This window comes from Platalea leucorodia (genome assembly GCF_965183815.1).
Source record: "Platalea leucorodia genome assembly, chromosome: 17".
NCBI classification, from domain to species: domain Eukaryota; kingdom Metazoa; phylum Chordata; class Aves; order Pelecaniformes; family Threskiornithidae; genus Platalea; species Platalea leucorodia.
In genome coordinates, this window is record NC_138839.1 from 5,459,890 (window position 1) to 5,479,278 (window position 19,389).

At 40.7% G+C, this 19,389-nt stretch overlaps 1 protein-coding gene across 2 annotated transcripts in view; it reads left to right on the forward strand.

The window, feature by feature from the left end:
- PEX14 (peroxisomal biogenesis factor 14) overlaps nucleotides 1–19,389 on the forward strand; it is a 102,274-nt gene that overhangs the window by 4,068 nt on the left and 78,817 nt on the right. For both annotated transcript variants that reach the window (XR_014230085.1, XM_082329164.1), the window contains exon 2: nucleotides 4,046–4,093. Coding sequence is in view for 1 of the 2 variants with exons in the window: in XM_082329164.1 (XP_082185290.1) it covers nucleotides 4,046–4,093 (48 nt within the window). In the remaining variant the exon portion in view is untranslated. The remainder of the gene's footprint in view (nucleotides 1–4,045; nucleotides 4,094–19,389) is intronic.

Below are 19,389 nucleotides of genomic sequence, written 5' to 3' on the forward strand. Positions count from 1 at the left end.
TATTATATTCTAAAAGCAATAAACATTTCTACCAGAGATATTAAAATATTTGGTTTTGTTTAGAAATCATGTTCCTTAGGCCTTTAGCAATGTCTTTACTAAAAAATAAAGAGAATAAAAGATCCCATCTCTCTCTTACTATTCCTTATAGTAAAAGAAAGGGAAGGGCAAGATGATGGTATAACCTGTGAAAAGAATAACCGATCTCTGATTTTTCTTGGCTATCAGTATTTCTTTGATGCTGAATACTTTGGCGGTATATTTCATGAGTCTTCTTGGTTCAGCCAGCTAGCAACCCAGTCTTCTGGTATTCCATTTAACCATAAATCCCAGTAGTGTGAGAGAAATTGAAATTCTTTAACATTAATTGGCAGTAGTGTTGTTGGTTTAGATAAATATGTCTAAATTTTTCTGAGCTGCTTAGTTTGGGACACAAAATGATCCCTTCTTATCTGTACAATTATGTGCAGAAGCTGAGAATCCTGTAGCCTGGAAGTCAGTATGTAGCTGGTCTGTGTGAGTCGTAAAAGGCTTGAAATTGTTAAAGTCAATGGCTGAATTTGACTTGGTGCCAAAATGGTAGTGCAGCCATTGAGGTAGGATAGGCAGAGTGGATTCTGTATGTGGGATTCTTTTGTTTGGTTTGTAACACTGGAAGGCTCACTATGCTAAAACCAAACTGCATGTAAATTTAATGAAAGAGACTGAGAAAGGAGAGATGATAAGGTGAACAGAATGCGCTGGTGTTCCAACATCTTTTATACTTGGTGATGTTCTTACGTGTGGTTTAGTGGGGAAGCAAGCAGAGTACTGAGGCCCACATCTTACTTGTTTTCTTTATAAAGCTTCATTATACCCACTTTGGATTGAGTCTACCATCTAGCTGCATTTTTTCTTCTGGTAAGGAAGTAGTTAAAGCAAATTTAAAACATGTTGAAAGATGCCTGATTTGTTGCTCCAGAGACTTAATTCCCTAGCTGCATTGTTAGTCTAGATATAGGTAAATTTTCCTCCCCACTTGCCTGTGGCTCTTGACTGTTAAGCCTGCGGATTCTCTGCCTTAAAAGATGGTTTATGGTAAAGATAAGTAGTCTCTGGACTGCGATGTCCATTGTTTTCATTAAATACAGGCTATTGAACAACCATCGCATGGAAAGGACGGAATCTTCCTTGACTTGTCTCAGAGCTACCATGTTCGGGAGGGTTACTGTTCCCTACCTTATAAGACTAGTTCCTTTGCTGATACCCTATGCCTTGTACTTGGACATCTTGCTGGAAGGAAAATGCAGATCTCAGTTAAAAAGTTGGTAGCTTTGCACAATGCAGTCAAAGTACCATAAATTATCCAACTAATCATATATTTGTCATGAGGTTATGTACAAGCACATGTCAGAATTTTTGAGTATTTGTCTTCAGGATCAAGACTCTTACCTGTCAATATAATATAAGCTTTCTCACAGTAACCTAGGCTCCATTTCAAATCCTTGTTTGGGCAGTTGCCCAGGTTGGCCAAATGTTGTGTGGAGCAACAGTCCATAAATACTAGTGCAGCTCCTTAGGGCAGAACATACAAGCTCTAGTACTTAGGATGCTCAGGGAATTTTCTGAGGATATGAATTCTGTGGTGGTGTCTTTCTTCCTTTGTGCCCTTATGACTTTACTGTTTGCACCACACATCTGTAGTTTTTCTCTTTGCAAAGTCAGCTTAAGTAGTTAAAATGCTTTGAATTTTCCTTGAAACATGCTACAGAAGAGCAAAATACATATGTTCTTAGAAAACTCAACGCAAGTGGCTTGATGGAACAATTCCATTATAATAGTAGTTAACAGCTATAGGTACTTTTTTGAAGTATTCAACAGGAACTTTATCTGTGCTGTTCTTAGTCTGCCTGTTCTAAGCAGTTCTGACCCCATGCTAACTGAATTTGATGAGAATCTCTTCTTTGACTTCAGTGTGCTATGAATCAGGCCCCGATATTTTAGAGTATTAGCTGTAGTAAGATACCCATGTTAGTCCTGGGGTTTGACTGAAGAAATAAAAGAGAGCATATGCACCGAATAAGTTTATCCACAACCTAAGCAGGTTCAGTTAACTTATTAATAAGTCATGCAAGCCATATTCTTGTGTTGATTCTAATATGTTTTCCCTATTTTTGGGGGAGTGGATGGGTCTTGAGACTGTTAATTATTTTTCTTTCATCCAGCTATAAAAATTTGAAAGCAGATATACAATGCTTATAAAAATGGGAAACCAGTGACAAGGTTGAAGAGAGAAGTGCACTTTTCTTGGTATCACATAGCGTTGTCTCCACTACAGACAGACCGGGCAGCGTGACTTCCAGTATGGTGTTGAAGCTGATATTTGCAGTGGTTATGTCAAGTGAATTCTTAGTGGCTGAAATTTTTGCGGATATATAGTGGAGTAACAAAAATGATGATGACTGCATGTGAAGAGCTTCAGGGCCTCTCTAGAGAATCACTGCCTAGCTGTGAGATCTGGCAGGTGATGAGGCTTATGGCTGGAAGTAGCTGAGTTGCAGTTATGTTTGAGTTTCTGGCACCCTCTTGTGGTAAATACTTTTATCTGTATTTTTTGCGTATTTTGTAGATGGGGAAAAAATCTTGAGATACTTTGAAGGTGTGCTATATTGCATAAAAATGATGAATACAATTGGAGGACAAAAAGTCACTTAAGGACCTTTATGCTATCACTTGAAAGTTTTATCTTTCCCTATATTCAAAGAATAGGATCCCTTTTTTCCGAACTGAGCCTCAAAACTTGTCTTTGTTACTAATAAAACTGCAATTTTTTACCATTGAGGTAACCAGTATGTGTCACCTCACCTAAGATTAAAAAAACCACAGTGTAGGCAATATGGTTTAGACCGTCTTAACATCATGTGAATCCCATTTGAAAGTAGGTGGTTGACCAAGGTAAGTTTATTTTATGGTGAAACTTAGGTGTCTCTACCCTGGGAGCACTGATATATGCTAGTTACACAGAGATCAAACTGCTTTTTTTGGCAGTGAAGAAAAGCCCAGAAGAGTAATTCTGTAAAACATGGGACTATGCTAAATGCAGAATGCCTGTTCTTGGTGAGTGAGTGAATACGAGCAAAACTGCAGGTCAGCCTGGAGGGTGGAGGCTCCTGAATGTTAAAGTCTAGTCCAACCTTTGGCTTGCTGTCCTGCTTTAATCACATAGTTCCACTCTCCTCCTTTGTACCACCCTTTCCTAGTGTGCAAGGTAAGGTGTTCAGCATCTGCCCTAAAACTGCGTCTCTTAATTATGTGTGGGAAACAAGGATAGAACTGGTATTGCTGACATATTGCGAGGTTTAGTTAAATAGTTGTTTTGAAATCTTTAGAAGAATAGTGCAGGAAACAAAGGGTGCATTTCTGGATCATGGAGATGGGAGAAGCTCGGTGTCAAATTAAGTTCAGTCCTTCTAGAGAGGAGAAAGTGAATGATGGAATCAGAGCGAGGTACCTTGCATCCACTTCAGTAGCAGTACTTCGGGCTTCTGCAGCATTTCTTCCCTTTAGTATCACAAAATTCTTTGCAGATGTCAAGTACTCATCAGAACCCTTTGAGACAGGCAAGTTATTATCCTCATTTCATATATGATGAAAATATCCCGTCTTATACCATGCGATGTGGCAAGTGTGGCCACGAAGGGTTTGGCAGAGGGAGTCCCGGTTTCATGCTGTGTTTGTTCACTGCACCATGTATGTCAGAAGTTGAGTTAGGGTGAACATTTCTTTCATGACATCTCTCGTTAGTGTCTCTGGCTCTTCACTGCTGGCTCCCTAAAGCAAGTTCTGCAGATTCTGTGAATTCTGTTGTTTTAAATGGGGACTGCTGGAACTAATTTTTTTTCTGTGATCCTGACCTTTTTGTCTTCAGTCCGTCACTGCTGCTGATAGCAGAAACAAGTGTGTCTGCCTAAGTCCTGCTCGTAGGAAGAGTGGTCTTAACAGACAAGTATTTCTAATTATGTCCATCAGGTGGCAATGTAACCTCACTCTTCTTTTTACTTTACAGGCTGGCTCCTGCCCTGCCACTGAAAATGCAGCATCTCGGGAGCCACTGGTAAGTTCTTCAAGCAGCAGCATATAATTTCTTGCTGATAATATAATATACCTGAGTTGTTCTCTTTGCTACATCATTTTGCATCCATTGTTTTGCTTTTCTAAGGAGCTGGTGCTTTGTGAAAAAGGTGTAAACTTCCTTATGTTGCCCTGCTGTTGACCTCTGAATTCTGACCTGTAGCCATAACCTCCTGTCTCTCTGGGGTTAGGCATGGGTCACCTAGACCACTGAGTTGTCCTTGAGCGCAGACTGCCTGTCCTGTGTGTGTGCAATGTATGCTCTTGATCAGTGCTTATTTATTAAAGAGTCTGAAGGAAGACCTGGGCAGCATAATTTGAACTGAGATTCTTAGTGCTATTGTCTAATTAAAAAAAAAAACAACTAAACTCTGCTGCTCAGAGACCTCATTCAAGCTGTCTTTATTTTCAGATGCTCTCAGAGTGAGCTTAGAAGTCTCTGGCAGCTGGCAGTGCATGCGATCCAATGTTTTCACTCTAGAACCGTTTTGGAAAGAGCTCTGGGATTTTCTGTGTATGAGGATAACCAAGAGAACCTTGTTTTGTTTTCATTTTTATGGCGATGCTGAGTGGGAAGTGAGCCACCACTCTCTGGAGCTGCAGTATATTTTCTCTACAACCTTCGTTTTATTTTTTTCCTTCCTTTTCAGCCATCATAACTCAGTCAAAACCTTGCCAAAATTCTTAGCCCATGTTATTGTCCTGAACATATAAATCTCTAATCGAGCTTCTTCTCTGGCTTTCATTTGGTGATCATAGTGAATACAAGCTGTTTTCTTGTATTGAGAATACTCAAATACTTTCCATAATGGTGTGGCACTGGCCACATCAAAGTATTTTTACCTTGTAAATCTTATCTGGAGAACCCAGGAGATGATTTTTAAAGGAGGGAGATGTGAGTAAAGACTGTGAACGGGGAAGGGTCAGTAAAGTGCATCTTATGACAGGGCTGTTCGTGATCGTGGTAAACTGCAGTGAAAATCTCTCTAGTCTAGTAACACTGTGCCATCCCTTAATTGCATAGACATCTGTACGTGAGATTACCTGAAGTTGTTATCAACACCATGTGCTTTGTGATGGATTTGGTGGTTTGGTTTTTTTGAGGTTGGTTTCCCTCGCCCCAGCCCCGGAAGGTCATAGCAGGCAGCAGACCATCACAGCCTGTGCTGGTTGGCAGTTCGTTCTCTTTCTCAAGGCAGATTCTAACATTAGCTTTGATTTAATTAATTTCTGACTGTATATGCAACTGAAGAATTGCTCAGAGGAAGCACATAACAATTGTGTATCTTTCTGTATAGGTGTATATTTCTACCATATAAAAATACTTACAAATTTAAAGAACTCCAACATAAACTTCACTCTCACAATGGTGAGTCTTGCGTGTGAGCTAATTAGAGTCCTTTGAAAGGTGGAGGTTTTTTCCTTGTTTTTTTATTAATTGTTCTTTTTTATGTTAAACTCTCACAGTCTCTGTCACGTTTGCTTAGGGGTCGTTATTGCTTCCAGCTGAGTATCTGTGGAAGCCTTATTAAATGAGCAGTTCAGTTCTGTGAGCCAGATGACCTAACTTCCACCACACTACTGTGGCTTCTCTGTAGCCAGGATCATGCGTGCTGCCTTCTAATGCATGCAGTAGATCTCGGTCCATAAAGCAGACTTGTAGGCACATGGCGCCATGTCATAAAAATGTTTACGGAAACACCAGAACAAACTATGGCATGAATCCAGCAAATGGCTCTGTATGGGAAAGCCATGTGCTCAGGCATATCATTGCTGACTTCAGATCTGGTGGTAAGCAGTTGAAGATGACTTACAGAATCCAGAGGAGGGAGAAGAGAGTCTCATGACCAAATTCTGCTCTGTAGCCCCTCACCTTTTTTGACTTAATTGGTGACTGAAAGTACCCAGTGCTTCATAGGACTGAGACCTGTTTGGAACATATCAGTGATGTTATGCACCAGTATGAGAAAGCAATAGAATTTAAACATCTTGCATTGTATCAGCAAATGTCATTATAGGCTCACACTGGTTTTGTATTGTATTTGTCATTCTAATGGGCACTGTATCCTGCAAGGTGCTAAATGCCTTCTGCTCGGTGCTCAGTAGCACTGTCTTCTGTGTATTCTGTACCCCCACAGCCTGCTGCTTTCAACAGGAATCCAGAAGCAATGATTTCTAGTTGTTTGCAAGAGGACTTCAGCGCTCTGCAAGATCATGTAGCAGATGCAGCCTGACACATCATGTTGTGTCCAGCATTTTGGGTCTTCAGAGCATACCTTGCTAAGGTTGATGGCCTTACTGAGGCCTTCAGAATGGAGCCCTACAAACTCATGTCACACTGCTAATTGCTCTTTCTTCAACCTGCTTTTGATGTTTTGAACTACCACACTGGAGCTAAGGGACTCCACGTCCATGCCATTAATCCCTTGAGTTATCCAGTGTCCTTACAATAAACTGTCCCAACTGAAAAATACTCCCTAATAAGAGGTCATTGTGTTATAGTACTGACAGTGGAGAATGAGTTGGAGGGGGATGGGAAAAGCTATAATTTTTGCAGCAGAGAGCGGACACTCATTTCCCTAGCTGTCGGTCTTGGCCCATTAAAATTTGCCGTGTAGCTCCATAGTGGGAAGTGTAACCTTGTGTTAGCAGAGTGTCAGCATCTCGCTCTGCTGCTGTTTACAGCCACGTTTGTCATCGTCAGTGCGGGATCAGCTTCTCCTTGAGTCCAGCTTATCAGTGAACACTGCTGCATCCCTTTCTGCTTGTATGTGCAGCCACCTCTGATAATCCTCTGAACACTTGTGGAATTGGAATAGGTTTGTCTTTTTGCAACCACTCAAAGTCCTGGGATGTGCAAAAGATGTAACCACATAGGACAAAACCCCTCTCTGTGAGGTTAAAGCATTAGAAAATCCCCTTTTCTTCTCAAATCTTTGTTTCTTTGGTCTAATTTCTCTCTTTAGTGTAATTATGTTGTCTTTTCTGCTTCTCTTTTTAGCTTGTTTTGTCTTTCCCTAGCAGCGCCTTGTAGCTTTTTAACTGTACTGTGCTGCTTTTGAGATGTTTTCAAGAGCTTGAGTATGTTTATTGCTGGCCTTTGCTTTCTGCCGAATCTGCTGCAGCCTAAGTTACAGCTGTGAAGGTTATACATATGATTGCCGCTAACATGAGTCTAGGTTGTAGGAAAAACCTAAGGAAGCAGAGCTTATAAGTGAGGCCTTTCCACATGCTGCTTGTTTGTTGGTTTGTTTTGTTTTTTCCTGCCACAAAACATACTCATTCCCTTGCTGGTGCTTGGTATCTGGAAGAAGTACTAGTTGTAAATATAAAAGTACTGGTTGTAAATGTAAAACACTCTTGGTTTCTCACTAAGTTACAAAATCCCTGGATCATGGTATGAGGAGCAGGGTATTTTCTTTTGCAAGATTTAACATTTCTTGTTTTATTTTTAGCATGTGCTGTTTCTTTCTGTTTCTTGCTGCAAATGATAGCAGTTAGCACTGAAATATGGACATTTTATTCCCTTTTTTACAGGCTGTCAAAAGGTACAAGGTAACAAGTTTGTTGTTATGTGCTGGAGCCCTCATGGCTTTTCTCCACCCTTTGTTAAACTGATTTTAAAATTTTTAAGGGTCATGATAATGGCCTGAATACTTTTAATGTGCCTTTTTGTGCAAACATCATAGGGTACACTGCAGACATTAATTACCGTGTCTAGGGAATATGTCTGGGTTATCTCCATTTTCTAGAAAAGCTGTGAGATACACAGGTTAACTGTTTAGCCAGGTTCATCCAGCAAGCCAGTGGCATAGATGTGAGACCTAGTCTGTTGGCCTGGTAAATGAGGTAATTTCTGTTTCGGGGGCTTCATTCTGCCCCTTTTAAGTCTTTGGAAAAGCCTCCAGCCTTGCATGTGTAATCCATTCTTTAAAAGCAATTGTGGCATACTGCTACTTCTTTAGTTCATCCTTTTTCTGGTTTTGACTACTTTTCTGGCAGTTGAGGAATAATGAAAAACATGAAGAGCAGAAGCAAGACTTGACATTTCTATATCCATTGTGTATCCGCAGGCACAAAGTCTCATCAGTCAGTATGTCCATGCTGAACACATTTGGTGTTGGTATCTATGTTCGATTTCCTGAACCATCAGTTGAGATCTCAGATTGAAGCCATGATGGTGGGGCTTGGTTATGGGCAAGTTTAGTTCCTCTAAGTTTTTTGTGTTCAGTTGCTAGATTTCCTTGGAAGTAAACCAGTAAAATTTGTGATACGTGTTTATAATGGATAAAATTTTTGAAACTGAAACTGGACAGAGTTACTTACCTTTTTCTCAGCTGCCTGGATTTGGGTGCTTAGCATTCAGTGACAGACAATAGAATAATTAGATCCTCTCTGTTTCTTTGCCTCCTTTTGAACCTTATCTATTCTGTTAAGTTTCCTCTTAAGTAGACTTGGTTAAAGAGAATTTCATTTAGGTTTCTGAGGAGGGAGCTTTGCAATCAAGGTTTTAAGTTTGACTACTTTTAGCTCTAACTCGTGTAATTAGAAGTTGATGGAGCCTAATACTAACAATACCGTTGTCTTCAACCATGTGGACAAAACCATGAGTGGGAATGAGGAAAGGTTACAGAACTGTGTCATAAGATTTGAGAGAGCTTGTTGGGGCTAATGTTAGTTAAGAGTACTCAGAATCCACTTTTTATGAACAAATCTTTAGGCACATTGAGAATCCATGTCCCTCCTCTTCTTATGAAGTAGTAGATGCTCCTTCTGCCCTATCAAACCCCACAGAAAACGAGGTACATGGGAATTTTTTGAAGATTCTCCTTTGACTGAAATTGTTTGAAATGCAGACAAGAAAGATATTTTCACGGAAAAAGTCATACTTTGTTTTCTGGAACACATTCTTACACAAGGGATACCATGTAGTATCCTTATCCTTTCTTTTAAAGTTCAAAGATTAGTCTAGATTTGTATAAAATGTGATTTTTTTTTCAGAAGGACTTTTGTTTGCAGAAATGATGTGAAGGACTGGAGTGTACTGGAGGGGCACTCCCCATCACACTTTTGCTTTCCATTTTCCAACCCTTTATTGTTTAAGACAAGATTTATCCCTGTTTACTGTACAAATTTTCTGTCTGCCACAATGGGTTTGTCCGGAGTGGTGGCCTACACTGAATGATTCTCTAAAAGTAAATCTATCCAGAGGGGATTTCCAGATAGCCAGAGTCAGTAGGCAACTAACTTATAGCCCCCAGCGAAACATTAGTCAGGATAATTTACCACCATCAGCAGGGGAGAGAGAGAGAGACTATCAGCTTTGTGACCTCCCATACAGGCAGTAACCCTAGTGGTGTGATAATGCTTCAGTTTGTTTGGAGAGGTCCTGAATGTGTTGCTGTTGATTCCCAGTGCTGTACGATAATTCCGTCAGGCTGTGGAGGGCAATTGCTGTGCAGATTTTGGTTTTATTTGGCCTGGAATAGGAAGCCAGAGGTGTGTTACTGCCTTGCACGCAATGTCCTTTGGCTTACTGCAGAGAGAATTCTGTGATTTACTAAGCAGACCTCTCTTGTGTTTGACCTTCTGATAAGTTTGAGATTATTGGTTTTTTGCCTGTTTTTGTCTCTTACTTCTGCGTGTTCATTGACTTCTTTTGTTGTTCAAGCAAAATGTACTCGCTTAATCTGTCAATTCCTCTTACTCTCTTGATTTAGACAAATATATTAATATGGGCAAAGCACACAGATGCAAATTTACTTACTGAGCATAGTTAAAGGAACACTGTCACGTCAAGTTAAATTGCATGTCTGAGGTCAATGAGAAAGTTTTCTTGGAATTCCTTTAAATCGCAATTATAAAAGAAGGTAGACTATAATAGTTTGGGATATAACTTCTGTTGTAGCATTGTATGTTAATGTATGAAAGCTGGAAACTTGCAGTAGTTACAGGCCAAAGCAGGTTAAGACCCTATCAGGCTGTACAAAATGTAATAATGGCTTTGGCTGTCCCTAAGAGCGTACAGGTTAAATGACACTTCAGAGCCGGTGGGTGAGGCAGCATAACAACTAGGATAGGTACAGTCATTTTCTATTACTAACAGTGTGGTGAGTTAGCAGCTTGTAATCTTTTCTGTGCACTTGGGCAGAAGAGAGCTCTGAAAGCAATTCCTACTTGCTTTTCAGACAAACCAACATTACTGGTCAGAAGACTTTTACGATGGTTTTAAAATAGTTGTAATACTCTAAGTTGTTCTTTACAAAACATGCAAGGTAATTAAAATACTAGGAGTTAGGTTAGAATCTTTTTTAACGTTAGGTATGATATGACTTCCAGAGATCCCAGATCTCTCACTGAAGGTAAAATAGAAGCTACAGTGGTTTGTGACGTTGGAAAAAACCACTGGCACACAGCTAGGAAATACTTAACATTACCTGATATTTTCCCCTTGAGAAAAATGAATTTGATTTTTTTGTTTATGTTCACGTGATGTTTTGGAGGTCTAAACATGCTACACCTACCAACAGTTTTTTACAGATCGTGGCCTGCTCTGCTATCAGCTGGCTGTGCTGTATCAGTTGGCAGCCCAGCTCTCTGCCTGCTCAGAAAGATCGGGAGCACTTTGCTGTGTGCATCCCAGCTGTTGGAAAGGGTACCTATTAATTTCAAACAGGTGACGGCACACAGCAGAGAGGTGCCTGCACAGTGTGCACTTTGGTAATGATGGGTTATGGGATCAAGGTGAGATAATAGTATCGTTTCAGCTACATGTGTGTGGAAAATATGCTATGTGCAGAACAACTTGTAGAGGGCAGCAATTGCCCACGGTTCTTTCTGCTTAGGGAGAGGAGGGACCAGCTTAAGAACTTCACAGGAGTGTCTGCCTTTTTAGCTTCCTGAAATAACTTTATGCAGGAGACTTGTTCTTTGGAGTGCCTCTTGACTCCACATTATTAAATTCCTAACCTGGAAAGTGTTGCTCAAGATTCTTAATTCCTCTCCTACCTCTGAAACCACTGAGCAGTTCGACTCCTTTTGCCCATATCCAGATGCTGCCTGTGTCATTGTTACTGCAATCAAAAAGAGTCCAGTGACAGCTAGTGATTCTTACAAGATTATAACTGCCTACATGTGATAACTTTCTTCACTTCTTGGCTTCCTCCTACTTTAACCTGGGAGATCATGCTGTAAGAAAAAAATTGCAATGTCTGTGGCATCTTTGTTGTGCCTCAGAGCAAAGGATGTGTTGCATCTTCATCATGTTAAAAAGTAAGGTAGCTAGGGCACAAAAGGCAGAATGGCTTATTCAAGAACTTGAAGGAACTTTCCCCAACTTTGATGCACAGCAATACATCCTTCAGATACTTCTGATGCCAGCACCTTCAGAATCAAGATTTGCCAAACTAGAAAGTTGAGAGTTGGTATAATTCTTAGATTTGGAGTTCCTAAACAACTTACTGGAGAAGAGACTTTCTCTGCTTTTCACGTTGCTTGTATTTCTCCATATGTCACTTACATTGAAAATCCCTCCAAACATCTTAATAGGTTTTTTTGTTTTGGTTTTGTATGTGTGTTTACATAGCTCTTCTCCTTGTTATGATTGTACAGACTGCGTCTTCCCAGCTGTGACCCCGTAACACACCACTGCTACTTTGACAATTGCCTTTCTGGAAGAGTAACAACGAAAATATGCATAGCTTTTTAGTAAAAGGACTGTGCAGCTAGAGAGAATCAAGAGAGAGCGCTTCATATCATCAGCCACATTCACAATATGCCCCACTTTTTTACGTTATCTGTTTTATCTTTTGGTCAGAGCAGGATTTTCCTCTGCTGTCAGCTTCCTAGTGTTTTGTCAAGCATCTGAATGGCCTGAATGATGGTGTTCCTTGGGATACAATTCTACAGCACAGTACATCTTGCTGGAATGGAGTTTCCCTGCTATACAGTGAGAATTTCCTGTGTCTTCCTTCCAGCTCGCTTCTCCTGTTTGTTTTGTGTGCCACCCTAAGTGATTCCTTTCCTCCTTAAGCATCTGCACCCTTCAGATGTTTGCAGACAGTTATCACATCATTTCTCCTTTCCCCCACCCCCATCCTGGTCTCTTAGCCAAGCTCTACATATTTAGCTCATTTAATCTTTCCTCATAAGTCAAGCCTGTAATTGACAGCTCTGACACGAAGAGTCGCATTGGTTACACATGCTGCCAACAGGATATAAATACTTTCTGTGCAGTGATTGAGAATTACAGTCAAGTCTGAGACGAGCTCCCCCCACCCGACACTATATTTTTGACAACGCCTTTCTCAACCTCAGGTTGCCACAATCCTGTAAAGATGGACTTAGTTCTCATTCTAATAGTCAGCTACCAAGCACCCTGTATGCTTCCAAGTAGTGGAATATCAGGTCACTTGGGAAATTCAGTGCTAAAGCCCCATGGGATTCCAGTCTGACGCTAGATTCTTACAGAGTTGGTGTTCTTCTCTATACTTCTCTTGCCAGGCATGCAGGTGCCTCAGGCTGCTATGGTCGTTCCTTCTGGGAAGGCAGAGCAGAGCTCCATGCAGGTGTGTTACCTGAAGTGAATGGGTCTTGCTATGCACAAGCAAAATGAAAGAGGTGTTGCAACCAGTACCCCATGCGCATGTGTTTATGCACTGCCATCAGGAGGCTCACGGCGCCATATCTGTTGTGCAGATACTCTTGGCACCGACGTACTTCACTGTCTCTGCCAAGAGGAAGCCCAGGATGCTACCGATCCGATTGGCATAGTTGTGAACAAGTTTGGGGTTCTTGCTTATACATGTAGGATCTGGGAAGAGGCTTTTAGTCGTACCCAGAAAGGTATTGCATTGGAGGAAGAGATAACTCCATACTGCATGTCCGTGTGTTGGTACATACAGATCTGTTTGCAGCTAAACATATTTGGAGGTTGCTTTAGATTACTTGTCTCCTCCTGTTTGTTGCATTCTCTTGAAGAATCTAGGTGCAGCTAACAAAAGTTGAGGAACTGGTAAATGAATTGTCTAGCTTCTAATGTTGTATTCTGTGAAGCTTCATATGATACAGCTTCCCCAGCGGGGCTAGTTCACAAACATTACATGTATTATTGCAAAGCATGCAACATAAAGAGAGCATTTATGAAAGGGAATATCAGAGGAAACATTATAGCAGGGACCTTTATAGCCTTTCCATTATTATGGTTTAAATCTTGACATGGTCTTTATTTGCAATGACACTGGGACCAGTAAAGAAGTGTTTTTTCTCTTCCTCTCCCCTCCCCTCCCCTCTCTCCCATCTCCTTTTCATTCTTTTCTTCCACATCCTGTTCTGAAGCTGTGGTGCAGAGATACAAATCGTTAAACATGCAAGTAGTCAGAGAGCCAGGTTTCAGTTTGTGTGGAATCAGCCCCTTTTGACTCAGAAGTTGGAAACCAGATGACTCACTGTGATGCATGTTTGTTGTTTTTAATAACTGTCATTTTGCAAAATATGGTCAAAGCTTCAAACCATGACTTCTGGAGTAGGGGTGGTGTGTATGTATTTTTAATTTGGGAGGCTATAAGCTGGAATGTGTTTGTAGCTGCAGTCTTCCCTTAAAATCTGAGATAAAATTAATTAATGCATTGACAATGTGAAAGATTTTAGAGATAATTTTTTCCTGTTACCTGAAAAAATATTTATTTTCTTGATCAATTACTTGAAAAGGCTCCAGGTGCCAAACATCTGGTGGGATTGTAGGCCCCTGGTTTGTGTTTATGTTTTTTAATATATACCCAAAGGGACAGGTTTCTTAAAAAGAAAGCAGGCAGATGTTTTTCATTTGTGGAGTTTTAAAGAATAAATGCCATTCCTGCTTTATCATTCCAATTTCTAAAAAAATTGTCATCTGTCTCCTTTCTTTTATAAGAAGCTAGCAAATGTAGTATTTTAGTGGCAGAATTCCCTATCAATAAAATCCCTTAGCAGTATGGAAAATAGGAAAATATGTACACATTTAATTTTCTGGAAATTTATGACTGCTTGTACAAGAGTTTGTAAACTATAAGCTCAGTATTACGTGTGCTATGAGTTTTTTGTGCTTTACTTTCTAATTTGCCTCAAGAAGAGTTGTTTTAATTTGTGGAAGTTCTACAGGTTTGTTTGCAGGTCAGTTAATTCACAGTGTGAATCTGCAGCCACTCCATCACAGAATAATGGAGGGAAACCAGTATGAAATCTAATATGAGAACAGAATTTGACCCTAGATGTAAAAACTGTATGTAGTGGCCTTATGACGGAATTCATTGTGGTCATGGATTGTCCTCCAGTTTTTAGATTTGGATGCTTTGTAACCATTTCTATCATGATTTATATCATGGTCTTTTGCAATTGCTATTGCAAAATAAAGTGCTGTGGTATAGTCCAAGGGAGGTAGATTCCTAGCCTACCTCAGCCTGTTGCTTCTTGTTAGAGAGTAAAAAAGCAGCTACTGATTTAAAACAGAGAGTTCAAGTTTGGGTTCTGCTTTTAGACTGAGATGGGGGACTTCTCTAATGGTAAAAGTGCTAGGAAAAGCATATTGCCATTACTCTGAGGAAATACAGATATATGTGCTGGCTACTTCTGGACAGCTGTGGTCTACCTGATTCGTTATTCTGATCAGGAAAGAAATAGGTTTTGGTCTTTATTTTTTAAAGTGGATGTAATTGCTTGTGAAAGATAGTGAATTGAAGGCTTTTGAGACTTAAATCATCTTCTCACAAAACTTAAACTGCAAGCTGTGACAGCAGCATTGCAGGATTCTCCACCAGCATGATATGAAAGGGACCCCCCTCGTCCCCTAAGAGATGAGAGGAGAATTCAGTCTCTAGCCCATTTGATGCTTGACTTCCCTCTGAAGCTGCCAAGAAGGATGCCAATTTTTCCATTTAGCTGACTATTGTATAGACCTTAAAAGGAAAGGTTTTAATGCAGTTGGCTGCGATATAGACTGTTAAAGGGAAGTTATTTATTTTAACTGGCTGCTGTATGGATTATTACAAGGGCATTCTTTTAGCTGCAGCTGCTATATTGACTAGTGAATGTGCCGGGCTGTATTGCTCGTAGCTGTCATATTGACTGTTACAGAAAAGATCTGTATTTAAGCCATAACACTGCACTGGGATCTCCCAGGCAGGATATTAATGCTAATTCATCTGCTCACCCCCTGCTGTGAGTGTTATTTGTTTAAATCTGTAGAATCCCACAGCGCATTTATATCCTCGCTAGAGTGAGCTCCGCTCCCTGTAATTATTTAACATTATATGCTGATATAAATTGTAACAGTTAAAGAATGGTAATGAGTAGCAAAAAAACACAAACTTAACCTTAGAAATGGCAGAGTCAGCTCTTAAAACAACAGCCAGCAACTTTCACTGTTCTCTGTCTTTTCCCAAGTCCATATGCACAATATTGTGCATACATTATGTGTGTGCGTGTGTGTTCATGCTCGCACTGGCAACTGTGCCAGGCAAGGCTGTAATTATGCAGAATGTACTGTGAAACTTATGCACACACTCATAATTACATACAGTGCCTACGTACAGCAAGTTTTATCTCTCTGCAGTTCAGCTTCTTGATGAGTTGTTCTGATAGGTGATTTGAGTTGGGGCTACCTTACTGACAGAGGAAACGGAGCCCCTGGATTCTTCTCCCAGGGAGTGCGTGTCCGAAGGTTAAGCTGAAAGCCATCGGGTGTCACTGTTGCTCTGCGTAGGCTCAACTGGCAGTGAATTTGTCTGGCAGTAAAAACTGGACTTTGAAAGTAGTATTTTTGGCTATAAACATCTAAGGCATTTACACATAATTTATATATAAAGTGCATGTCCATACAACACCATTTATGTGTGGGTGGAGTGAGCGGAGGTAGCTCTTTTGTGCATTAGCTGAATTTTTTTTGCAGTTTCTGTTGCCTATTATAGCATTCTTGTCCCAAACTGGCATGCAAGATGGCCAGCTACTGCGGAATATCTGTTGCATTCTGCTCTAGAAGGGACTGTGGTTCAATAGTGGAGGTGACCTGATTCCTGTATATAATTTGCCTGTGAACATTCAGCTATAGGCAAAGTTTTGGTTTTATGATGTGTGCAACTGTGGTGTAGAAACAACAAAATTACATTCAGTTTAGATTTTTGAGGAGCTTTGGAGCTACTGGGCTTAAAAGGTAGTGCAGAAATTTCTTAGCTGTAGTATATGTGTCAGAGCTCATTGATAAAGCAGGTTTGCATTAAAACAGTTCATCAATAGCATAAGAAAACTTTCACTGACTTAAAATGGAGATGATAGAGAAAAGCCGTGTAAATAGCAAAGAAAATGTATTTTAAAAAGACTTCTTTGTAGTCTCTGTCCCTTCTGATTTCAGGTAGGGAGTAAAAGCTGGCGTAAGAGGAGCTGAGCTTGTACTTGATTTGCAGAGTAGCGTGATGGTCGGTTGGGCTGCGTTGGCAGCATGGACCTGTGCCAGACTTCACCACAATTCATACTGTGTCAGTTTAATAAATGCACTACTTAAATTATGAAATTACAAAAGAAAAAAGAGAATGCACTTATTCAGACTCTTAATACATTAAAAATAAGGCATTAAAACACTGCCTTTTTTTTTTCCTTCCAGAATCAATAATGAACAGGAAGGGTTGTAGACATTAACAGTCATGGACATTCAAACTCTTATACATAAATTATCTTAGAAAAATGCACATAAGACTTGAATAATGTAAATACATTAATGCATTTAATAATTTAAACATTAAAGCGCATTCAGGAATTCGTGGCAGAAGCTGTTCTGAGATAAGGAACGGTCCTGGAAGTTGTGTGTCCCAAGATCGATGGCTGGTTTCTCCTTGAGAAAACTCTCTGGGGAAGTCAAGCTGTGCAACTAGAGTGACCGCCTGTCCTAAGAAATCCCAGGACATTAGCCAGCTCTTTTGCTTTTCACCTCCCATTCTCTCTCCACCCCATGCATGAACCCATACATGCACAATATCTCATAGTCCAGAAAAGGCCAGTGTGCATTTTGCCATTTCTTTTTTGCATGTGTGCTGCAGTTTGTCTAGAAATTAGGCGAAACAGCTTCAGAGAATGAAAGTATCTTGGCTAAAGGTAAAATACCAATAAATCCTAAAGAAACTGCCTGCGAGAGGTTCTGTGGTACCATGCAGGGTGGGAAGAAGAACTGTCTTGACAGTATCTGGACTCTGATCTACCAGTTCTCCTGGGAGACAGGAACATGGAGTCTTAAGTAGGAACAGTGAAATGGGGATCCTCTTCTAGGACATTGCATGGACCTGTAATTCAGACTCCATCCTAGCTGTTTGTAAGACAGCGTCAGTTGGAAAGAGCGAGGCTTGGGGAAACAGTGCTTTCCAGGAATGCTCAGCTCTTTCTTGGAGCCCTGAAAATCACAAGGTTGGCGCCGGTGTAACGTCAAGTAAGGGGTTTTATTCTGTTCTTGCCTCTCTGCTCTTTGGACCGAAGCACCTTCAGCACTGTAGCAGCACCTAACTGGCACACCAAGGTCCCCCTCATGCAAGGCATTTTCCTGAGGATTTGATCTGTGTCATTTTTGCTGATGTAATTAAGTTTGAAAGGTGTTGTATCAACCCCTCATGCCATTTCCCCTTGGTTCGTAGCCTTGCTTTCTTTGCCTCTTGTGCAGGAAGGTGCTTAGGAGGTCATTTGCACCCTACAGCTCCACTCACGAAGTGGTATAAGGGATCCTGCTTAGGCCTAGATACTGATGGAACTAATGATGGAACTAATAAAAAAGAGCTTAGTCTGATCCCAAAGGGAGAAGAGTTGGGTTGGTTAATTAAAGGAGCCTGGCACAGGGCACCTAGTAATTATAGGTGCAAGAAGTCTGAATTTGAAGAGGACTGTGCAGCTGGAGAAGGATAGGGAGGCACCCAGAACTCTGCAGGCTGTGGGCAAGAATGCAGCAAAACCAGATCTGGAAATCAGACTCTGGCAGAATTCCTTGGTGAATTCTTATTTATTCCATTTTTTAATGAGGACCTGAATCTCTCCTTATGCATTTATGGTTTTGCATGCACATGCGTATGTACAATTCTAGTTACACCCTATGGCTGGGAGGGTGATTTTATTAAAGACCAGAAGATTGAGAGACAGATGTTTTAAGAGACACAGGCCTTGCCCTATAGTAGTTTGGAATAATTAATGCTGACTGCTGCATTGGTTGTATTATCGATGCTACTGGGTCTTTATCTCAAGCATCATCTCAACACCCATGAGTCTGTATCACTGTAGGGCAGAGCTCTTGAAGGCAAAGGGGCTGAGGCCACCAGGACCTGCTGGGAATTGCTCCTAAACTCTTATGTAGGTGTGGGGTGGGGAACAATGCTATGTCATCACATTGTCATCACCAATGCTATGTCTCTTTATAGTTAAGTTCCTTAAAGCAGTGTTTCTCAAACTTAGGTTGTAACCCCCAAAGGGATGCAAAATGCTTCAAAGAAGTCACAAAGTCACTGGCCAGTAAACAGCTTTCTACTTGTAATTGCTATTAGGAATTCTGTTCCTCCTAGTTTGAAGAGTTAGCATTTATTCCAGTAACTCTCATTTTCCTGAAGGAACTTCCTGCCATCTCAGCAGAGGAATGTGGGATGAGCCACCACAACAGATGAGTGCAAAAGGGAGTCAAGCTCACATGAAGTTTGAGAAGCAGTGCTTTAGCACATTTTATTTTCCAGGGACAAGCTCTGCAAATGTTCCCCAAAATGGATCTATTGTCTTTATCTTTCATAAGGTAAAGTTAGTTATTTTGTCCTCAGTGGATTTCTCAGTAGGCCCCACCTGGGGAAGGTAGCACTGTCTGTGCCAAAATGTATTGTTTGTTTTAGTGCTCAGGACTAAATAACGAGGTGAGGAAACTGTAGCTCTTATTCCACCCTTACAGCTGCCGTGCTGTATACTGGTAGGTGGGTCATACTAGAAAATGAAATGCTGGTTCTAAGGGATTCTAGCTCAAAAGATGCAAAGCACCAGTTTTGTCAAACTATAGGAGAAGATGGTCCACAGAAGAAAATTGCTTTGAGAATTTGACTTGTGTACTGACTCTATGTATGTGTTCCTTGGCTGGCTGTCCTAAGTGTAAAATAAACAAATGTTAACTTGAGACACCTTTTTTTAATGTTGCAATAGACTAGGGGAATGCTCATGGTCATTTTTTTCAGTTCAGGTGACTTTATAGCTTCTGATCACCTGTACAAAGCCAGAGCTGAATGCCCCCAACTCTCCCATCTC